The 20,849-nt window shown below is 40.8% G+C and overlaps 1 protein-coding gene across 11 annotated transcripts in view; it reads right to left on the bottom strand.

Annotated features, from left to right (window-relative positions):
• The window catches only part of TRIM67 (tripartite motif containing 67), a 33,024-nt gene that overhangs the window by 9,702 nt on the left and 2,473 nt on the right, over positions 1-20,849 (bottom strand). For 6 of the 11 annotated variants that reach the window (XM_058163810.1, XM_058163813.1, XM_058163815.1 and 3 more), the window contains 4 exons: positions 6,011-6,106; positions 4,851-4,973; positions 2,252-2,362; positions 1,450-1,603 (listed from right to left, as the gene is read on the bottom strand). In XM_058163810.1, the coding sequence (XP_058019793.1) occupies positions 1,450-1,603; positions 2,252-2,362; positions 4,851-4,973; positions 6,011-6,106 (484 nt within the window). Of the gene's footprint in view, positions 1-1,443; positions 1,604-2,251; positions 2,363-4,850; positions 4,974-6,010; positions 6,107-20,849 lie in introns of all 11 variants that reach the window. The other 5 variants (XM_058163811.1, XM_058163812.1, XM_058163816.1 and 2 more) reach the window with 3 other exon arrangements.

Raw genomic sequence — 20,849 nt, 5'->3', positions numbered from 1 at the left:
TGTATATTTTAATTGCACAGTTATACATAGCTGTACAGAACAGAAAGCAGATATTGAAAACATCAAGCATTTTTTTTCCAGATTACTGACATTTTAAGAGTCAGGTCTGGGAAGGCTGGGAATTCAAGAAATATGCTGGTTTCCTGTTGGTTTCCCAGCAGCAACCAGACTCACAAAAGGAAAAATGAGCAGAAAAACTGCCGGTTCACTTCTGGTGGTTAAAGTTATTTTCACTTGGATCCAACAAGAGCTTATCAACTGTCTTTTCAGAAAACTCATGTATAACTAAAGTACAAAAGATAGAAAAACATCACAGTTCAGAAAATGGGCTTTTATATCGTAAGTAGCAGTTTTGGAGTCTACATCAATCAATCCCAAACTGCTTGGTCCTTGGCAAGAGATTTGGGGATTTGTTACCCAAAACACCTAGAAGCATTAGTTTGTCTATCCCTATCATGCTGCCTAAGAAAATGAGTAAACATTATGGTCTTCATATGTAATTGGTTTGTATTTACTGTTGTATTTGATATGCTTTTCTACAAAAGAAAGCTTTTTAGAAAATTATAACTTAGCATTTTTTACTTTTTAAAAGTACCATATTTTTCGGAGTATAAGATGCCCTTTTTTCCCTCCTAAAAGTGGCTGAAAATTTGGGTGAGTCCTATACTCCGAATGTAGCTTTTTTGAAGCGTTTTTTCAGCCCTAACGAGGTGCTATCGAATGAAGCGTTCTCTGCTTCCCTGCTTTGCCTGCTCCCTTCGACTCTCAGCTATGAAGCTTTTTTTCAGCCCTAAGGAGGCGCTAGTGAGTGCAGCGATCTCCGTGGTTTGCCTGCTTTTCTCATTGCCTCTCTCTCCAAAGATCAGTTGTGCTTTAGAAGCTGTTTTTTATCCCCAAGCAGGGAATTAAAAACCAGCAAACTAATGTGCTGAAGCTGACCAGACTAAGGACGCTAGCCGGATGAATACCTGGTAGGCAGATTTTTTCCTCCCTATTTTCCTCCCCAAAAACTAAGCTGCGTCTTATACTCCGAAAAATGCAGTATATTAGTTCCTAATTGAAGCTTTCTACCCGGAAATAGAAAGGTATCAGTCATTAACTAACGTATCGAGCATTGATGGAGATTGTTATTTGTGCTTTTTAGAATCATGGAAAGAGAAATGGAAATTATTCAACCTCTAAAAAGTGACTTTCCTCTGGAGAACTGAGCCCTACCTCTTGGTCTGACCAGGGGTCTCTAACCTTGGTCCCTTTAAGACTTGTGGACTTCAACTCCCAGAGTCCCTCAGCCAGCAAAGCTGGCTGAGGAACTCTAGGAGTTGAAGTCCACAAGTCTTAAAGGGACCAAGGTTGGAGACCCCTGGTCTAGATGACTCTCCCTTTCACAGCCATTCTTTGCAATCCCATACAAAAGGGAAGGGAAAACAGCCTACAAAAGCTCACCCCTACATTTCATCTGAATGAAGTCCAGCTGATGGATTGACTGCAGCAAAGGTTCACTATCCAATGTCAGATCGAATTCAGCAGATACTTTTGGTTCCAGGGCTCCTTTGACCCACTGCTCCTGAGATACTTGAACACGTTTGATTAAAGCATCTGAAATCTGAAAAAAGAACACTTTTTTTTTTGCAGACTAGACAAAACTATTGAAGAATCAGTTCATCTACTGGAAGGCGGGGATTTGTGATCCCAATCACTCAAGGAATGAGCCCCCTGAATGGTGGTGGGTTTCAAATTTTTTTACTACCGGTTTGGTGGGTGTGGCTTGGCTTGATGAGTGTGGCTTGTGGGCGTGGCAGGGAGAGGATGCTGTAAAATCCCCATTTCCTCCCGATCAGCTGGGAATAGATGTGGGCGGGCCAGTCAGAATTTTTTCTACCAGTTCTCCGAACTACTCAAAATTTCCACTACCAGTTCTCCAGAACTGGTCAAAACCTGCTGAAACCCACCTCTGCCCCTGAGGCAGGTGAGTCAATTTTTGGAGATTTAGGTCTTAAGACTTTTAAATCAAGTAGCAAATATTTTCAGCTAGCTTCGGAAGGTGGAATGCGTAGTGAACACTAATCTGTCAATAAACTAATCAATTTCAAATGAGGCTCACAAGAATCCACCTTTCTCCATCTTTCTCATGGAATTGGATGGAATAAGCCACATAAAAATATATGTGGTTGGTATGAGAGCATTTATCACTTCCAGACTAGAATCCTTCATAAGAGGTTGTCATTTATCCCTAAGACAAATGATAACTTACCTGTAAGAAACCAGAAGGATCGTTTTCTTTGATTACTTCTAGGCAATATTCCATAAGTCCTGTTGACTGCCGCAGTTTCAGAGTGCAGTGGTTTATCTGGTCCCATACAACCTAGGGGAGTGGGGCAGTGGTGAAATGTAAAATTTGTTACTACCGGTTCTGTGGGCGTGGCTTGGGGGGGTAATGTGACTGGGTGGGCGTGGCCAACTTTTTTTTTTACTATTAAAAGCATTTTTTCTACAACCTCTTCAGCCGAAGAGGTTGTAAAAAAATGCTTTTAAAAGGCTCCTCTGATGATCCCAGCTGAGGCTTTTCTTTTCTTTTAAAAGCATTTTTTTGCCTTAAAAAAAAAAAGCCTCTGCCGATCAGGCAACTCAGCTGGGATCATCAGAGGAGCCTTTTAAAAGTATTTTTTTACAACCTCTTGGGCTGAAGGGGTTGTAGAAAAAATGCTTCTAAAAGCCTCTGACGATCCCAGCTGAGCTGCACAATCATCAGAGGCTTTTTTTTTACTTTTAACAGCATTTTTTCAGCCAAAGAAAAAATGCTTTTTAAAGTTTAAAAAAAAACCCTCTGATAATCGTGCAGTTCAGCTGGGCATGTGGGGGGAGGGGATTTTTGCTACTGGTTCTCCGAACCATCTGCCGCCATCACTACCAGATCAAGCAATCTGGTCTGAACCGGGAGCATTTTACCCCTGGGGTGGGGTGGGAAAATGACTGTTGATCTCTCCAACATTCACTGAACTAGGAAATATTTTTGGAAACACTAGCAGAAAGAAGAAGAATTTCATGGAATAATATTTGCTTAGACCAGGGGTGTCCAAACTTGGCAACTTTAGGACTTGTGGACTTCAACTCCCAGAATTCTTGAAAATTGCAGCTTGCTGGCTGAGGAATTTTGGGAATTGAAGTCCACAAGTCTTAAAGTTGCCAAGTTTGGACACCCCTAGCTTAGACAAACTGTCAGCGTTCCGAGTAATGCACCTGTTCTGTCCCCTCCACCTCACCGAAGAAAACACAAGTGTCAAAGAACGTCTGCCAGCATTTTATTTACAAGTTGGCCTGGTTCCCTTTGGCAGAAGAAAGTTCTGACAGTGATTCCCCCAATGCCTGCCAAGTTCTTATCAAGAGTCAGTGTGTTACAGTCCATCGCCGGAGCAACCAGGAGTCTACAGAATGGTCAAAAGTTACTCACGAAAATCCAAGTCTTAAATCCAAAAACTGTCTGAAGCTCACACAATGCAGTTCACCCTTAGTAGCTTTTGTCCGTCACAAGGGCCAGTTGGCAACCCCACCCGCTTTTATCCCCTGTGGGGTGTGGCTCAGTGACTCAGCACTCTCTGGGCCTGCCACACCTCTTCCTCTGCTGCGCACGCCTCTCTTTCCGACGGTGCCTAGGGTCTATCCAGGATTGATCCTCCCTGTCCTCTATCTGTGGAGGCTCAGACACGCCTTCTTCCTGGCCTTCCGCTGGCACTTGAGGCGTTGCCAGGAAGGAGGGACCTGGAGAGGGAGGCCTTGTCGGCTCCTCTCCCTCACTCTCCAAGTCCTCCTCCTCCATGAGGACAGGCTTGGGGGCCGGAGTCACAACAGCACCCACTAAAAGCAGAACTCTGAGGCAGGTAGATTCCTCAAAGTAAATGTTTATTGGATACATCGTATCAGCACAGCCAGTAAAAACCAACTCTAAAAGTTCCCACAGTTTTCACCTAATTAAAAGAGTAAAATTCCCCATGTCCCCAGTGACACTGTCCAATGAATATAGTTGCCAGGCTCTTCTCCTCCTTCACCAGCCACCTGTTACAATGACCTTGGTTCTCACAGGAAAACTTTTTATTTTGACTGTACGCTGAGTAACCTTAGACTGGCTACTGTTGACCTCCACCCATTCCTAAGAGGTTTGTAGAGGGCATGCATAAGAGCACCAGGGTGCCTACCGTCTCTGTCCTAATGTTCCCTTTAATTGTATTCATTTTATGTATTCAATTCATGCTTATACTTATATATATAATCATCTAATATGTACTCGACAAATAAATAAATAAATAAAAATAAATAAGAATAAATAAATCTACTTCCCCCCTCCCTTCCCTCTCAGGCTTTGTGGCAACTGTGAAGCAGCGCAAGATGGCTTCAGCCAGGTTCACTTCAGAGTTGACACAAACATATTGATATCTTTTTTTAATAGCTCCAACCATAGGCTCTACATAGATTCTGATATTAAGGAGGTCAATGGCATATAAGGCAAGTTCAACTTGCAGGGGAAGATTCTAAAAAGGTTCAGGTGTCAGGGTTCCAAGTAACAGCCCTGACGAAAAGAAACTCCAGAGGCTTGGATCCATTTATATTTATGGCTGAGTTATTTGAATCTCAGAGGTGTGTGACTTGTGGCTTCACATGTCTAGATTAGATACAGCAAATTAGGATCTAGGACTACAAAGGATTCTTTGGATGGTCTTGTATCCTTTTCTCTCATAAAATTCAGTAATGATGCTAAATAATTAATGTAAAGCTTTAGAACTACATATTCAAAAACATGGACTTTTAAAATGATCAGGTTCCTCTATTCAGCAGGTATGAATAAAGTTTTCCCTCACCTTTAGCTTGTGCTCACGTTCTTTGGTAACTTTTGTGAGCAGTTTGGCCTTTTGGCGAGTCAAAGCATCAACTAAAGCATCACACTGAGCAACCAGACAAGCTTCATAGTCCAAGCCATTTTCCTAAAAAAAAAACGTAGGACAACATTTACCTTTATAGTCATATTCTGAGAACACCAGAACCAGTGAGTGTAACCAACAGCTATTTTTTCTGCTCTTTTCTAAACACTTTGGAATCAGACAGGTTATTTTTAATAACTAATTAGCATCCTGAAACCAGTTTCCTACTGCTATAAAATGTCTGCAAGTATACTACTAAGAGGATGATTCTGACAGAAGATAAAAATATCGTTTCCTAACTTGGCACCATTAAATTTTTAACATCCTCCATGCTTTGTTAGGGGCGATGTTTGTATAAATTCTTGGGTGTTATTAATCAGGTTTCTTTCCTTCTCTCCTTCCTTCCTTCCTCCCTCCCTCCCTCCCTCCTCACATTTCTCAACTGCCCATCTCCCTTATTTTCCTGTGTAAATCCTGCTCCTGATTGAGAAGCTCAGCTGTTGGAATCACATCCATGATAATGCAGAGATCCTGTTCATTTCAATGGAATTCATATAGGATATTGTGGATTTTTGGTACAAGGGTTCCAGACTAGTAAGGCAGTGGAGACTGAGTGGAAAACACCATAAAGCTGCAGCTTTCACAATCGTGTTCAATGAGACATAAACATGCCCGCATGGTCTCACGTCATACTTACCACTTGTACATATTCATTTCTCTCTCTCTAATATACAAGCTGACATAGGTACACTTGATGCCAGTGTCTTGAATAACTGACCGGGCTCCGTGAAAGTAAGGAGGAAGCAAGATTGCCGAATAAAAGAGAAATAATGAAGATTCTCCCTCCCAGCAAATTAATCTGAAGACCATTGTGAAAAACCAATGGGTTGAGGAATGGGGTTAAAGATAAATTTCCCATTATGATCTGTGATTCCAAGTGTTGGATTGGGTTGTACTGAGCTTTTATTGACTTGGTTTAGCCTCCTAAACAGCATCACTGCAATTACACAAAAAAATTGCCCAGTAGACTTGCCACTGGACAGTTTTGTTATGGCCACCCAAAACAATGTACAAAAAAGCTCAAATTCTATATACATTACCTGTATCTGCTGTAAAATATTTTTCAATTGCACCAAAAATTCTTTTGCTTCCTTTGCTTTGTCTGAAATGCCGTTCAAAGCCTGGGACAGTTGTGCCTGGAAGGAATAAAAGATGAAATTATCTACCACTATTCATGCCTTCCTGGCTGCCTTTCTATTACAAGCCCTGGCAATTGTACATAAAAAGATTGAGATTTTACTTAAAAGGCAGATGGGGGATGAAGACTGGGTGTTGAACTGGAATCATGGAGACCCAGATTCCAGTCCGCCTTCAGCCATGGAAGCTCAGTGGATAATTTCAGCTACTTGTTCTCTCTATCCAATACATCTCATTAGCTTTTTGTGGGATAAAATGAGAGAAAGCAAAACTGGGTATGCCCCCTCGAGGTTCTGGAGAAAAGGTAGCAAATCAAATAAATTAATAAAAAGCAGCATCTTCTTCATGTATTTACTGCTGTACTGCTTTGTGAACCCTATAAGCCACTCTAATCTGCTGACTCTATATGGTACATATCGGCCCAATACGTAATGGGGATAGACTAGACTAGACTAGACTAGACTAGCATAGCTTTATTGGCCAAGTGTGATTGGACACAAAAGGAATTTGTGTCCGGTGTATAAGCTGAGTGTGTGTACAAAATTTATAAGCAACAACCAGAAAATATTTCTCCCAGTGTAACCAATTAGTCAATACCTGCATTCCATGATCCTGAATCTTGGAGCATTATGTCAAGATATTTGAAGCTCCTCACTTGTTCAATGTCCTGCCCTCCTATTACCCATTGTAGTTTTCCTACATTTTTAGCAACATAGCATCACGTTAGTCTCATGAAAAAAAAAATATTCCAAACCAATGTTACCTATAACACTACACCAAATGTTTTGAGTGCAGGTTGAGGCCAGTTAGAGTCCTTAAAATAATAGCCGCCATCATCAGTATATAGCAGAAGAGAGAAATTCATAGCTGCTAATTTAGGGAGATGAAAATTTAAATGGGATATACTACATACAACAACGATATTAGGGAGTGAATTTTGTGAATATCTTAATCTAATTCTAGGATAGGACAGGACAGGACAGGATAGGATAGGATAGGATAGGATAGGATAGGATAGAATAGCATAGAATAGAATAGAATAACAGAGTTGGAAGGGAGCTTGGAGATCTTCTAGTCCAACCCCCTGCTTAGGCAGGAAACCCTACACCACTTCAGACAAATTGTTATCTAATCTCTTCTTAAAAACTTCCAGTGTTGGAGCATTCACAACTTCTGGAGGCAAGTTGTTCCACTGATTAATTGTTCTAACTGTCAAGAAATTTCTCCTTAGAACTATGTTGCTTCTCTCCTTGATTAGTTTTCACCCATTGCTTCTTGTCCTGCCCTCAGGTGCTTTGGAAAAGTCGCACAATTTCTGAATAAACAACAGCACCTGACAATCAATAACACAATCTCTGTTTTTCCCATACAAGGGCCCCCAAAATTAAACCAAATGCTGATTTAAAGACCACATAATGGAAAATTTGCTTTCAATGTATTTTTCAAATGACATAAAAGTATAATGTAATTTAATATGGACTGGACAGATCTGAAGCCCACCTGGTCCTGGCCTACAATAGTTTTTGTTCACTAGCCATTCTTGTAATTTCCATTCTAAATGCTAAATGCTACTGAAAATGGTAAGGAGACTAATAGGTCAATAGCTGACAGGCTCACCCCTTTCCCCTTTTCTTAAAATTGGGACAATTAATTCCACGGCCAAGTCAGGAACCCACTAATCAACAGTACATTTCAATATCACAACCAGAAGCCTCACCTAATATTAGAATGTTAATAAGCTTCCTTACTTCAAACCCTGAGACTAGCAACCAATCAGGGAAGGTCTTGTTATTTTTCTGTAAACTCATAGGTTCTTCTTCCTAAAACCCATAGACAGTTTTAAAGGAAGCTTCCCAAACAGCCATTGGGGACTAGCCAGCTGAATAAAATGAGTTATTATTACCCAGCTACAATTTGCCAAACTAAAGAGGCGGTTTTATCTGCAAAGAACAAAGGTTGCCATGGTTTCGCTGAAGCCACTTTGAATGATTTGTATTTTTTTTACTGTTTGAATAATTTAGAAACGAATATTAGTGCAGAGACTTTGAGATATAATGTATGCTAAATTACTTCTGACAAAGCACCATCCCTTCTATCAAAACATTGTTTACCTTGCTTCATTTGCAGAGTTCCTGAAGGCTCCAATTCAGTTCATTGGCATAACTAGCACCTATTCTGGCATTTAGCATGACTGGCTGGTTTTCCTTTATCTCAGGGGCACTCAGAAAATTTAGGAGTGGAAGGGAGTATCCTAATTTTCATCTCGGTAACATCTTTATCTGGGCCTCTACATAGATAGATGGGGCTGAGAGATAAATGTCATAAGGAACAGGAAAAAATGCATCCTTCTCTTCCCTCCCAATTCTCTCAAAACGTACTTCTGAAGACACCCAGAATTGGTCCTTCATGGAAATTATTGCAAAGCATAGCAGATTTTATATATTGCCTTTGGTGTTGGAATACTGCAATGGGAAAAGCTTTACTTCCGTGCGAGTGTAGCTAATCATGCTTTTAGTTATCTCCAGTGGTGGGATTCAGCCAGTTCGCACCACTTCGGGAGAACCAGTTGTTAACTTTCTGAGCAGTTTGGTGAACTGGTTGTTGGAAGAAATCAGTAGGGCAGAGAACTGGTTGTTAAATTATTTGAATCCCACCATTGGTTATCTCCCTCATGGGTTAGGTAAAGGTAAAGGTTCCCCTTGCACATATGTGCTAGTCGTTCCTGACTCTAGGGGCGGTGCTCATCTCCGTTTCAAAGCCAAAGAGCCAGCACAGTCCGAAGACGTCTCCATGGTCATGTGGCCGGCATGACTTAAATGCCAAAGGCGCACGGAACGCTGGTACCTTCTCACCAAAGGTGGTCCCTATTTTTCTACTTGCATTTTCAACATGCTTTCGAACTGCTAGGTTGGCAGAAGCTGGGACAAGTAACTGGAGCTCACCCCGTTATGCAGCACTAGGGATTCAAACTGCTGAACTGCCTACCTTTCGATTGACAAGCTCAGCATCTTAGCCACTGAGCCACCGCGTTCCCTCATGGGTTAGGAGGAGATTAAGGCAATGCTGGGGGAACAAGGCAGAAAGCTGGTGAGGTTGGGGGCATGATTATCTCATGGTTATATATAAAGGTTGTCAAGGCCAAATGAACATGAACACACACACTATGCTCTTTTAAATATGCAGGCTGTCTCTTACCACAGAAGAATCCAAGTATCTTGGCAAACAGCCAAGATAAATATTTAGCTATACTGTTGAAAATTATCACCAATATTCTCTGCAGCCCACCAACTCTTTTACAATATACTGAAAGATTTCCTTTGAAACTAAGTGGTGATGTTGTAAATGCCACTGAGGTTGTCCACAGCTATATTCAAGCAATGATTGTAAGTAGGGCTGGGTTATTTTTCAGAGAATTTTCTTAACTGCTTGTGCCTAAATCTGTCAATAAAGGAGCCCATGCAAAAAACAGGACTTCTATTGATTCCTTGAATAAGCATCAATTCTGCAATTCCTTCTCAGATAAGGATTCATCTGTTATCCTGGGAGTAACAGCTGCAACAGAGTATTATTGATTTCTTTCTGATCTGGTTGCTGACTACAGTTTACAGGACGTGGGACTGTTGAGGCCCACTTTCCAAGGCTATTTCAGAAAATCCAAATAATGGCATTGTCATTTCTATAATAACTTCTATAAGATAAGACCAACAACTAGCTCTCAGAAGCCACCCAGAGGTCTCTTCGGAGAGAAACATGAACAAATGGCCGTCCCTATCTATGGACTAATTAAAATAATTACTACCGTAATTAAAATAATAAAAAGATGTTAGGATACTAACCAATTTGGCTTGCTACATTATTATGTAATTATTGAATTTTAACCCCACCTTCTTCATTTGCCATTCTTGAACCTATGTATCCATCTAGGAAGCATATACTACTCAAAAAAGTAGTTCTCTTTTTTTCAGAACAAAGAGCTGGCCCAGCTTTTTGTTAAGCGCTATTGTTAAATGTGCAAGCCACAGTAAACAGCATGACTGAAGTTGATTGTATTAACGGATTGCCTTTGTACTGTATGTACTACAGGCCCCCTGTTATTCTGCTGCTGTCACAACATGGGGGTACTAGCTGTTACAGAAAGAGAAGCTTTCTTATAAAATTATAAAATTTATTTTAAAAAATTTAATAAAATAAAAAATAAATAAAAGCTGCAAGGAATATAAATCCTTCCATTCCCCACTATCCTGTCAGAGCTTTTGGGATAAGAAGCGAAAGGTCTTCAAAGAAAAAACAAGGAAGTCCAGTTGCCTCCTGAAAAAGTACCTTTGGGACAACCATGACCTGGATGACTGAAAATCTCCTCAGACATTTAGCTATACAATTTGGGATGAACACCCTTTGAATGATGTGGGAGTAGGAATGGATTTCCAGAGAAAAAATTGCAGACTACAGGAACCAGGAGCACTACTCAGGTGACCCTGAGGACACAGATTAACCTCCAAGTGATTCAACAACTCTCTGAAAGGATGCAGATTATCAGATGTCTGCAAGGAATATAAATCCTTCCATTCCCCACTAACCTGACAGAGCTGAAGAAGCTTCTTGGATGAGAAGCAAAACATCTTCAAAGAAAAAACAAGAAAGTCCAGTTGCCTCTTGAAAAACCACACCTTTGGGACAACCATGACCTGGATGACTGAGAATCTCTACAGACTACTGCTTGGCACTTACGCTGGCACTCTAATTCTCAAGGGTTTACTGTAGTTACGGCAAGGTGGTAAGGTGGCCCATCAATCTGAAGAACACTCACTGTTGTTATAAAACAGGCTGTTTTATAGTAGATTAACTATAGAGAATCAGAAGCAATAGCACCAGTACCACATCACACCAAGCTGCATCCTACTTTGAAATAGAGTTTTCTTGTGAAGAAAATCTCTCGCAAATCATTGGGTTTTTAAATAAATGAAAACTTTCATTTCGATTGGTGCATCATCACATGGCTAATCACAACACCTTCTTCTTGTATAGTTCCATTAGGCCTCAGTGACCGTCATTCTTTCTCTTTTTCTATTGCTGAACTGGCATCTGTTTTTATATTCAGGTTGTAAGTACAGAATCCTGAGCTTGCTTGCCTTTTCAGAAAAGGATGGAAATATCTGGCCCTTAAACATTTCTCTTCTGTAGTTCTTATGACCAGTCAGAGATCTCTTGAAAAAGGCAACATGAACTTGAAAATGGGAATCATTCTTGCCATTGTCTAAAAGGACTTGCTCTGGCATACCAGCCAATGGTCTCTTAATCCCAAGTCATAAGTTTTCAGTCTACATTTTCATACCAAAGTGTGCTGAACTGCACAACAATTTAGATCCCCGCGGAAAAGGTCTATGATTCAATAATTTAATAAACTGGAATAGTCAAATAAATTTCTTTGCCTAGATGACAGACTTCTTGATTATTTCTACATAGCTATATTACATCATCAGTAGACTTGACACATTTGCTCATTCAGTGGCTTTAAATTATTCATAATGTAATTTAAGTTCAAGAAGTACTTAACATATTTATGGGCAGAAAGAGAAGCCATTTGAAAAAGAATCGCTGTTAGCATATACTTACAGTAGATAAATATTTGCTATTACTTCCTACCAAAGGCCCATGCAATCCATAAGTGCTGAAGAAATGTACCACCCAAATCAACCTATGGCATTTTTCAATTATGGCCCAAACACTGCAGTCAACTTGGAGATACTATCAATGATGGAGAACAGCACCATGCATTTAAATTGCTGCAAGTTTTACACATGTTTAATATCTAGATTATTTGAAACACAGCATTTGGTAAGAGTGCCTTTGGGTCCCTGACAACATAGTAAACTATTCCAAGTATATTGCAGAAGGATAATTAATACTTGCAGAAACACAAGATAATCACTATTATCACAAAATTAGTTAATTTATGCCTAGTTTTCTCAGAAGCAAAAAAGAAGACAAATCTACATTTTATACTGATTTTGGATGGGTTCATGCACTGTAAATTAAAATAAAATTAGATTTGATACTTAGTGGTGGAAATCCAACTGTATTAAGCTGCAGTATATTTATTTGCTTGGGCAAAGCACTGTTAAATTCAAGTTAACTATTATATTATTGTTTACAGATTGATGTAACTTTATTAAACTTCAGTTGCAGGCAATAGTAAACAGTTTATAATTCGGAAGAGCATCATAAAAACCAACAAATTAAAACAGTACAATAGTAATTTTAAAATCATCATCACCACCACCACCATCATAATCTATTGTCATTTATTTATAGCATCACACTTTTAATTAGCCTGAACACCAAGGCCCTTCTAGACCAAGGGTGTCAAACTCGCATGGTCATAGCAGCATCACATGACTAATGACCTTCCCCCCCACCTTTGCTAAACTGGGTGTGGGCGTAGCCAGCACGTGACGCATATGGCACGCAGGCCGCAAGTTTGACAGCCATGTTTTAGACCAGGGGTCTCCAACCTTGGTCCCTTTAAGACTTGTGGACTTCAACTCCCAGAGCAAAGCTGGCTGAGGAACTCTGGGAGTTGAAATCCACAAGTCTTAAAGGGACCAAGGTTGGAGACCCCTGTTCTAGACTAACCAGGTTTTCTCAAGCCTCCAGAATACTACAAAGAAAGAACTTTTCTTCCCTTCAAAGGGGAATTATTCCATAAATGGGAGCTCCAAAAGAGAAATTCTCTTCTTTCCCTGCTATCTTGTAAAGATTTTATTTTAATCCTTGGTTTCTTCCCCTGCCAAATATAATTCGCTATAAGTTTATTGAAGTCTTTTTTTTAAAAATCCCTAATTTTATGGGTATTACTGGGAATAAAAATAATATTTTTGGTAACACATTCATTTTGATTGATGCTATTTTTCCTAGCAAAGAGGAGGATTTGGACTCCCAGATTGGGAAACCTATTATAAAGCAACATCATTTATACGGATCAAGGATTGGATAGAATTAAAAAATAAAAGAATTCTAGCATTAGGTACTCTCTGTTCGCAACTCTTAGATAGGCAGATACTACAGGTGTGTTCTCCCAGATACTCAGAACCCAAGTCATGCAAAGCTTTATAAGTATTCACAGGCGCCACCAACTGCAATTGGAAACAACAACCAAGGAAGCTCAGTAGCAACATATTACAAAGCAATAATGTGACAGCCCTGTTACCATATATGCAGTCACATTTTGTACTACCTGAAGTTTTCAGGTGATGTTTAAGGGCAATCCAATGCAGAATGAGTGATAAGTTAATCAAGGGTTGTTAAGGTTGTGAGTTACTATTTTTGTTACAGAAATTGTAAATCAGAAGACAATACCACGAAGTAGAGGAGAAGCAAGAATGTAATTGCGCAAATGGAACAGATTTCCGCTCGTGCGGGAGAAAAATCTGAACAATAAGCCACACCCATGATTGCACTTTCATAAGTTTCTTTCAGAAAGTAAAATAATAAAAGAAGAAGTTGACATTTAGATTACATGGTCAGCATATAATAATGTCCAAGGTATCTTACACCACCTGATTTATCTGTCACTTTCGATGCCCCCTCCTTACAACATCATGTTACAGAAAGTAGCTGGTATTACAGGTCACAAAGAATAATAGTTAGCAAGATTTCACATCTTCCTGTTGGTTATTGCAACAGAACGCCTCTGCAAGATACTATAGTACTTCTGCTTATATGATGGGAAAATTTCTTTAAGCCTTATAGATTTCTAAGTATTCAACTTTTGGGGTATATTGATACCCTTACTTTGGGGGTCTACATCATTTTCAGTGCATCCTACTTCAGAAGAGTCTACAGTTGGGCAAAAACCTTCCTGTGCACGGCCTCAACTTGCTCCATAAGAAAGAATTGTGAGTCCAGGAGGACCTGAAAGTTGTTAGCCTGCTCTTTTCAAAAAAGCCCAATCCTATCTAGGTTTCAAAGTTGGTAGAAACCTGAAGTCTTTTGGTTTCTGAATTAGCAATCATTCCGTCTGCATAAAGTTGACTCTGATTCCTTTTCTTCCCATCCAGATCCTGATATCCTGGATTAGGACTTCCATTGCATTTGCTATATGGTTGGTGCTACACATTGATGATACCTCACCCCAAACCAATAAATGGCTTTACCCAGTGGTGAAATCCAATATTTTTTACTTCTGGTTCTGTGGGCGTGGCTTGGTGGGCATGGCAGGGGAAGGATACTGCAAAATCCCCATTCCCACCCCATTTCAGGGAAGGATACTGCAAAATCTCCACTCCTACCCCACTCTGGGACCAGCTGGAGGTGGTATTTGTTGGTTCTCCGAACTACTCAAAATTTCCACTACCGGTTATCTGAACTGCTCAAAATTTCCGCTACCAGTTCTCCAGAACCTGTCAGAACCTGCTGGATTTCACCCCTGGCTTTACCCAAAGATTAAATTAAATTACAGGAGAGAAACAAGCCCTGAAGCATCTCACACTAGAGCATCCAATAGTTTTCTCCTCCTTGCCCAGAATCCACCAACTGGAAACCTCTCTGTTCAGGAAGGAGTAGACTTCTAGAGGATACCAAAACCATCCCTCCAATTCTCAACCCTTGCAAACATCCCAAGAAGGATATTGTGACAAACAATACTGAAAGAGAGAGGGCAGTGGGAATGGCCTTGAAAGACACGGGTAAGAGTTACTACACAAGCAAGAGGCAAAGTAAGAGGGGCTTGAGCCTGTGTCAAGAAAATAATGTGAAGAAAGGGCTCAGACAAGCCCCTCCATAATTCATGAAAAGATACGGTGAAGGAGGGGAAAAGAACATTCAGACTTGTACCAATAGGTTCCGTTACTACAGATGTTACAATGAAAATAGTTCTGACTAATAGTTTCTTAGTCTGGCCTACCTTGTTGGGTTGTGATGGTATGTCTAACAGACCCAAGGAATACAGAGGAAAGAGCAGGACCATCACAGAAAAAAATACCTTCATCCAGGGGAGAGACAGGGGATAAGCATGAGAGAAAGAGTCAGAGTAACTCAACAATTATGCTAAGTTGATCTGGAGAATTGCTCTGGCAGGTTTTCAGAATTCAATTACTGTACCTTACTAACAATTACGTTCATTCCAGAAATCTAAGTTTCTGAGTTGAGTTTGCCAGCCTTGAAAGGATTCTCACAAACAGACCAACACCTCTTTCAAAATCATCACACTTCTACCTCCCACAAGGAGGTGGTATTGATTATTGCTCATCTCTTTGTCACTTCCCAAAGTATTAAGGATAACACAGCTAGGGTGAAGATTTAGTCAAGAGGTTAATAGATCTGACATTACAGAGGACCCTGTTCACTTCCTCAAAATCCACACACTCAAAAAACACCCAGATAAATCTGCAAGCTGTGAATGTGCCACGTGAATCCAGTCCTTACAACATTTAATTACATCATTAAAATGAAGGGATAATTTGAAATGCTGCTTCCATTGAAGCACTTTGTGATATACTGCTCTTAACAACCATTACTTCAATGCAATTTAAACTTTATATTTTTTTTTCCAAATGCTACTTTCTCTAGCACAGTGGTGAAATCTGAACCGGTTTGCTGACTGCGCATGCGCGCTGCGCGCACACATGCACAGTGTGCACCATGCACCAAATGCAAGGTGCAATAGGAGGCATGGGGTAAGTAGAACAGCGCGTGGGGGGGGGAATCATCTGGGATCATCAGAGCCTTTTTTCCCCCTTTTAAAAGCATTTTTTTAACAACCTATTCGACTGAAAAAATGCTTTTAAAAGTAAAACAAAAGGCTTTGACAATCGCATGGTTCAGTTGGGATTGTCAGAGCCTCTTTTTTTACCTTTTAAAAGCATTTTTTAAAAAAAGGGCAAGCAGAGAAGGGGGCGACCGGGCATTTGGTGGGTATGGGGTGGGGTGGGGGTTGCTACCAGTTCTCTGAACCACCCGCCACCATCGTTACCGGATCAGCCGATCGGGTCCAAACTGGGAGCATTTCACCCCTGCTCTAGCACACCTTTGAATATTTGATCAACAGATCACCCTATTTAAAACATTAATACTGTGTCTTAGCTTTGTATGCATATACTGATCCACTTCCCATTCCATTTGCCATCATAACATTCCAGGGTAGTAAGTATTTATAGGGATAACTAATATAATTAATGACTAGGCATTTGATCTCCAACCAAGTGGAAAGGAAGGAAGGAAGGAAGCAAGGAAGGAAGGAAGGAAGGAAGGACCTCTCTCATCTCCTACAATATAGGAGGATAAACCTCAGCCAGAATGGCCAATGATGAAATCTAATAGATGTCTTCCACAGACAACAATCATCCATTCCTATAACATGGTAATAATAATGTACTTCGAAGCATTAAGAGTATTCCATGTTCATTTGCTCATTAATCTTTACAATAACCCTGTAAATAGGTCAAGATTATTATCCTTGCATTATGGAAGAAGAGGGCAAGTTAGTAGGCTATTTATAGTTGGTGAGTCCATGACAGATGGGAGTTGAAGCAAGGGCTTTCTGGTTTATAGGATGAGCTTTTCATCCCAAAACCTTTTGATCCCATATCAATCATTGCGGTATGTTAAAATGAAAAGTTTATTTTTCATTAATTAAGGAACAAAAGGAATACTTTCTACTGCTAATTCCTGGGCTCATACTACAGATCATATTGATGAAATTCTGCTTCAGTGATGCTTTGCTTACACTGTTCTGCACTTAAAAAAAAACACCATTGTATCGCAAAATGAATATATTTTTTATTAGAATAAATTATGCAAGCCCAGAGCTGTACCCCAGGTCTGTAGCTTCATAAAAAAACATTTGTCTTGCCATGCATGACCTCCTCGTGAGGCAGGAAAAAGCATCTGAAATTCTAGAGAGCTGCTAACAGCCATAAAAACAGTGCTGGGTTAATTAGATGCCTTTCTTGTTTTGCTATAAAGCTGCATTTTGTTTTCCACTCACTGATGGGACTGTTGGTGGAGATAACATATATTTGCCTTTGAATTCTTCCAAACCACCAGATTTTCCATCTTTCCCCCTCTTTCAATACCACTACAAATGAACATGAGATTGACTGATCTGCAGATTTATTCAAGTAATCAAATGCTATTAGCAGAAGTAATGCTTTATGTTTGCAAGTTGGGAGCTTGCAGGGACCTGTCGGCCAATCCGTACTTGCCCTTGAGGGCCAACAGCTCCGCCCAAAGAATGGCCAGCCAATCAGAGCCCACTTGCTATCCTTTTCAGCTTCACAATAAATGAGTGATTTGGCTTAACCTTCTTAGGTTTCCCTGGATTTGTGCCTAAAAACAAATGGCCCCTTGTCCTCTTCCCAAGCGGAAAAGAAAATATATTACTGGCTTTCCCCCAGCCTATGAATCATGTGCATGTATTGGTGAATGTTTGTCCCTTCTTTTGCAATAAACTCTCAAAGGCAATTGGAGGAGAAGCTGTGCACCGGGAAGGGGACGGTTGCAAACAAATGCATGGCTTAGCAACTTGAAAGACTCCCCACTGGTATGGGGCTTCCAATCTCCATTGACTCACAAATCTTCACTGACTCACAAAATCCAAATGTTGGCATCCTGGCAATTCTGACCAGGGGCTCCTTTTCCTAACATTTACAGCAAAGCTCTTGGAGTTGGGAGATAAACTGAACAAAAGATCCCTTCCAAATAGGAGCCCAGTCAACCCCCAAAGCTACATTTCCATTCTGAAGCAGAATTCCCAAAGACTTTCAGATGGTATTATTCTTGAGATGGCATGATACCATGGTTCCAGGCACAATGTCTCAAGGTCATTTCTCCCCACAGCAAAGTCCTGATTGTGTGATGAAAGTTGCATCTGCAAGAGCAGAGGTGGAGACTTTGAGCTTTCCCAGAAAGAGGCCTGGATTAAGAGACCGTAAAGTCCCAAACCAGGGGTGGTGGTGAGAAGAAGAGGTTCAGGATAGCCACACACTAAAATCTCTCAGGATGTCTCTAGTAGGTTAGAAGGTTATAGCTTCAATTTGGCAAGATTCTGTCCATTAAAAGTAAAGGTAAAGGTTTCCCTCGCACATATGTGCTAGTAGTTCCCGACTCTAAGGGGCGGTGCTCATCCCCGTTTCAAAGTCAAAGAGCCAGCGCTGTCCAAAGACGTCTCTGTGGTCATGTGGACGGCATGAATAAATGCCAAAGGCGCATGGAACGCTGTTACCTTCTCACCAAAGGTGGTCACTATTTTTTGACTTGCATTTTTTACATGCTTTCGAACTGTTAGGTTGGCAAAAGCTGCGACAAATAACAGGAGCTCACCCCGTTATGCGGCACTAGGGATTCGAACCACTGAACCGCCAACCTTTCAATTGACAAGCTCAGCGTCTTAGCCACTGAGCCACCGCATCCTCTAGTCTATCCATTAGGTGTAAGCAAATAAACAATTGTACTCGACTGGATCTCACTGTCTCATTGGGCCTGGCAGGTCATAATGTCATGGAATCCACTTTGGCTGCAATGGTGAACCTATGACTTGTGTCAAAGCTCACATGCCACATTTGGGTAACATGCCAGCAATCCCCTATAGCTAACACCCATTCTTGAAAGCACATCCCGTTCTCAGCTCTCATGCGGCCTATGTAACTCTCTGGGTTCATAGTTCACACTCTATTCTCATGCAATGTTTTGGAGAATCCAGAGGCTACATGACTTCCAGAGAGTTCAGAGACTGCATGAAAGCACATTACATCCTTACATGGTCTCCAGAGCCTCCAAAAATCACACAAGAATGGGATTGTCTCCAGTTTTGGGAGACTGGAGACAAACTCCACCGAAAAACATTCTCAAAAGCTATTTCAAGAAAGGCCTAGCATGACTCAGAAAAACCTTGACTAGATCACAGGAGCCTGTAAACAGAAAGAGAATACCACCTGAACAGCGATGGGCTTCAAAAAATTTTACTACCGGTTCTGTGGGTGTGGCTTGGTGGGCGTGACTTGGTGGGCATGGCAAGGGAAGGATACTATAAAATCTCCATTCCCTCCCCACTCCAGGGGAAGGATACTGCAAAATCCCCATTTCCTCCCGATCAGCTGGGATTCGGGAGGCAGAGAATAGATGGGGACAGGGCCAGTCAGAGGTGGTATTTACCGGTTCTCCGAACTACTCAAAATTTTCACTACCGGTTCTCCAGAACTGGTCAGAACCTGCTGAAACCCAGCTCTCCACCTGAAGATACCTAGCAAATCCTGAGGAGCTCTGGGCTACAAGGCCAATCACGCTGTTCCTCAAGGCTCACACACCTTTGGAGACAGCACAAGGCACTTTTTTGAATAGCACTGGTGGGGCTAGAGCTGAAGTCAAGGGCCATGACTCTAATTCAGGCCCAGTCTCAATTGCCAAATGCCACTATTCAGGGTGACCGAAATTGGCGGGGGTGAGGGGGAGAGAAGCAGAGCTAGAGAATTGATTTTCTTTTGTTTGGGAGGGGTGACACACCAGCAGAATCAAATTTTTGACACGCCAAGTCCAAAAGGTTTGTCATCACTGCACTAGGGGGCTCATCTTGCCCGATTAAGGTGAACCATAGCTTTCATCTGAAAAACCTCTCAGTAACTTTCAGAGGTTGGAGAAAATAAGAAATTTCTTTTTATTTTTCTGCAGGAGAAACAGAAAATTATTGCTCGTATAATAGAGTGGAAGGAGGAAAGGCTGCATACAGGCACACACTGAAACAAGGGTTGTCTTGAGATACTGAAGAGATGGGAGCCCTCGCTCACCACTCAAGCTCTGCCCAGAAGTCAATGCAGACATTTTTTTATTGCACTGCAGGTTTTAAAAAAGGCCCTTAAGCAAAGTTAGCACATATAAAGAAAGACCATGTTAATAGCTTTTTTCCCAGACATGTTACTTTATCAATAAAAGGAGGCTCCTGTATGGCGTGCATGTATCTGTGTGAGTATGCAGAGTCAAAGCAATCCTGCCTCTAAATAAAGGAGTTGATACAGTCCCCTGGGGGATGTACATTGTATAAAGTATGTATTATTTAGCAATAAAAGACATTTCATTGAAGCACAAAGTGAATAATCAATAATCTTCCTTTCCAGCAAGGACAAATGGGCTTAATTTCAAGTCACTCTCAAGATCTGCTTAAGAGTAGGGGCAACATAGTTGGATTTAATAAAAAAAACACCCACATAAACATTATTTTAAAACTCCATCTATGCATAACATACTTTTAATTCTTGTCATAGCCTAAAATCATTTGCTGCAAATGGTTAAGTGCTCCTGAATTTTAGTATCAAATAGAAAAGAAAAGAAAAAGAAAAAGGAACATGACTATAGGAAATTGATCATTTCCAACTGCTTTACTCAATTTAGGGTTACTTGTGATTTCAGGTAAGAGATCCACCTTCTATTCAAAAACATATCTTGGATGTGGGACTGATTAGAAATAGTCCTTAACTTTCAACCATTCATTTAGTGACCATTTGAAGTTACATTGGCACTTCAAAAGGTGACTTATGAACAGTTTTCACACTTACAACAGTTGCAGCCTTTCCATGGTCATGTAATCAACCTTTGGGTGCTGGGCAGCTGGCAAGTGTTTATGACAGTTGTATTATCCTGGGATTGTGTGATCACCATTTGTAATCTCCCCGGCTGGCCTCTGACAAGCAAAGTCAATGGGAGAACCCAGATTTGCTTAACGACCACGTGCTTCACTTAACAACTGCAGTGATT

Source organism: Ahaetulla prasina, chromosome 1 (genome assembly GCF_028640845.1).
Source record: "Ahaetulla prasina isolate Xishuangbanna chromosome 1, ASM2864084v1, whole genome shotgun sequence".
NCBI classification, from domain to species: Eukaryota; Metazoa; Chordata; class Lepidosauria; order Squamata; family Colubridae; genus Ahaetulla; species Ahaetulla prasina.
The sequence above is the reverse complement of the archived record's forward strand: the minus strand, read 5'-3'. Positions and strand labels throughout refer to the sequence as shown.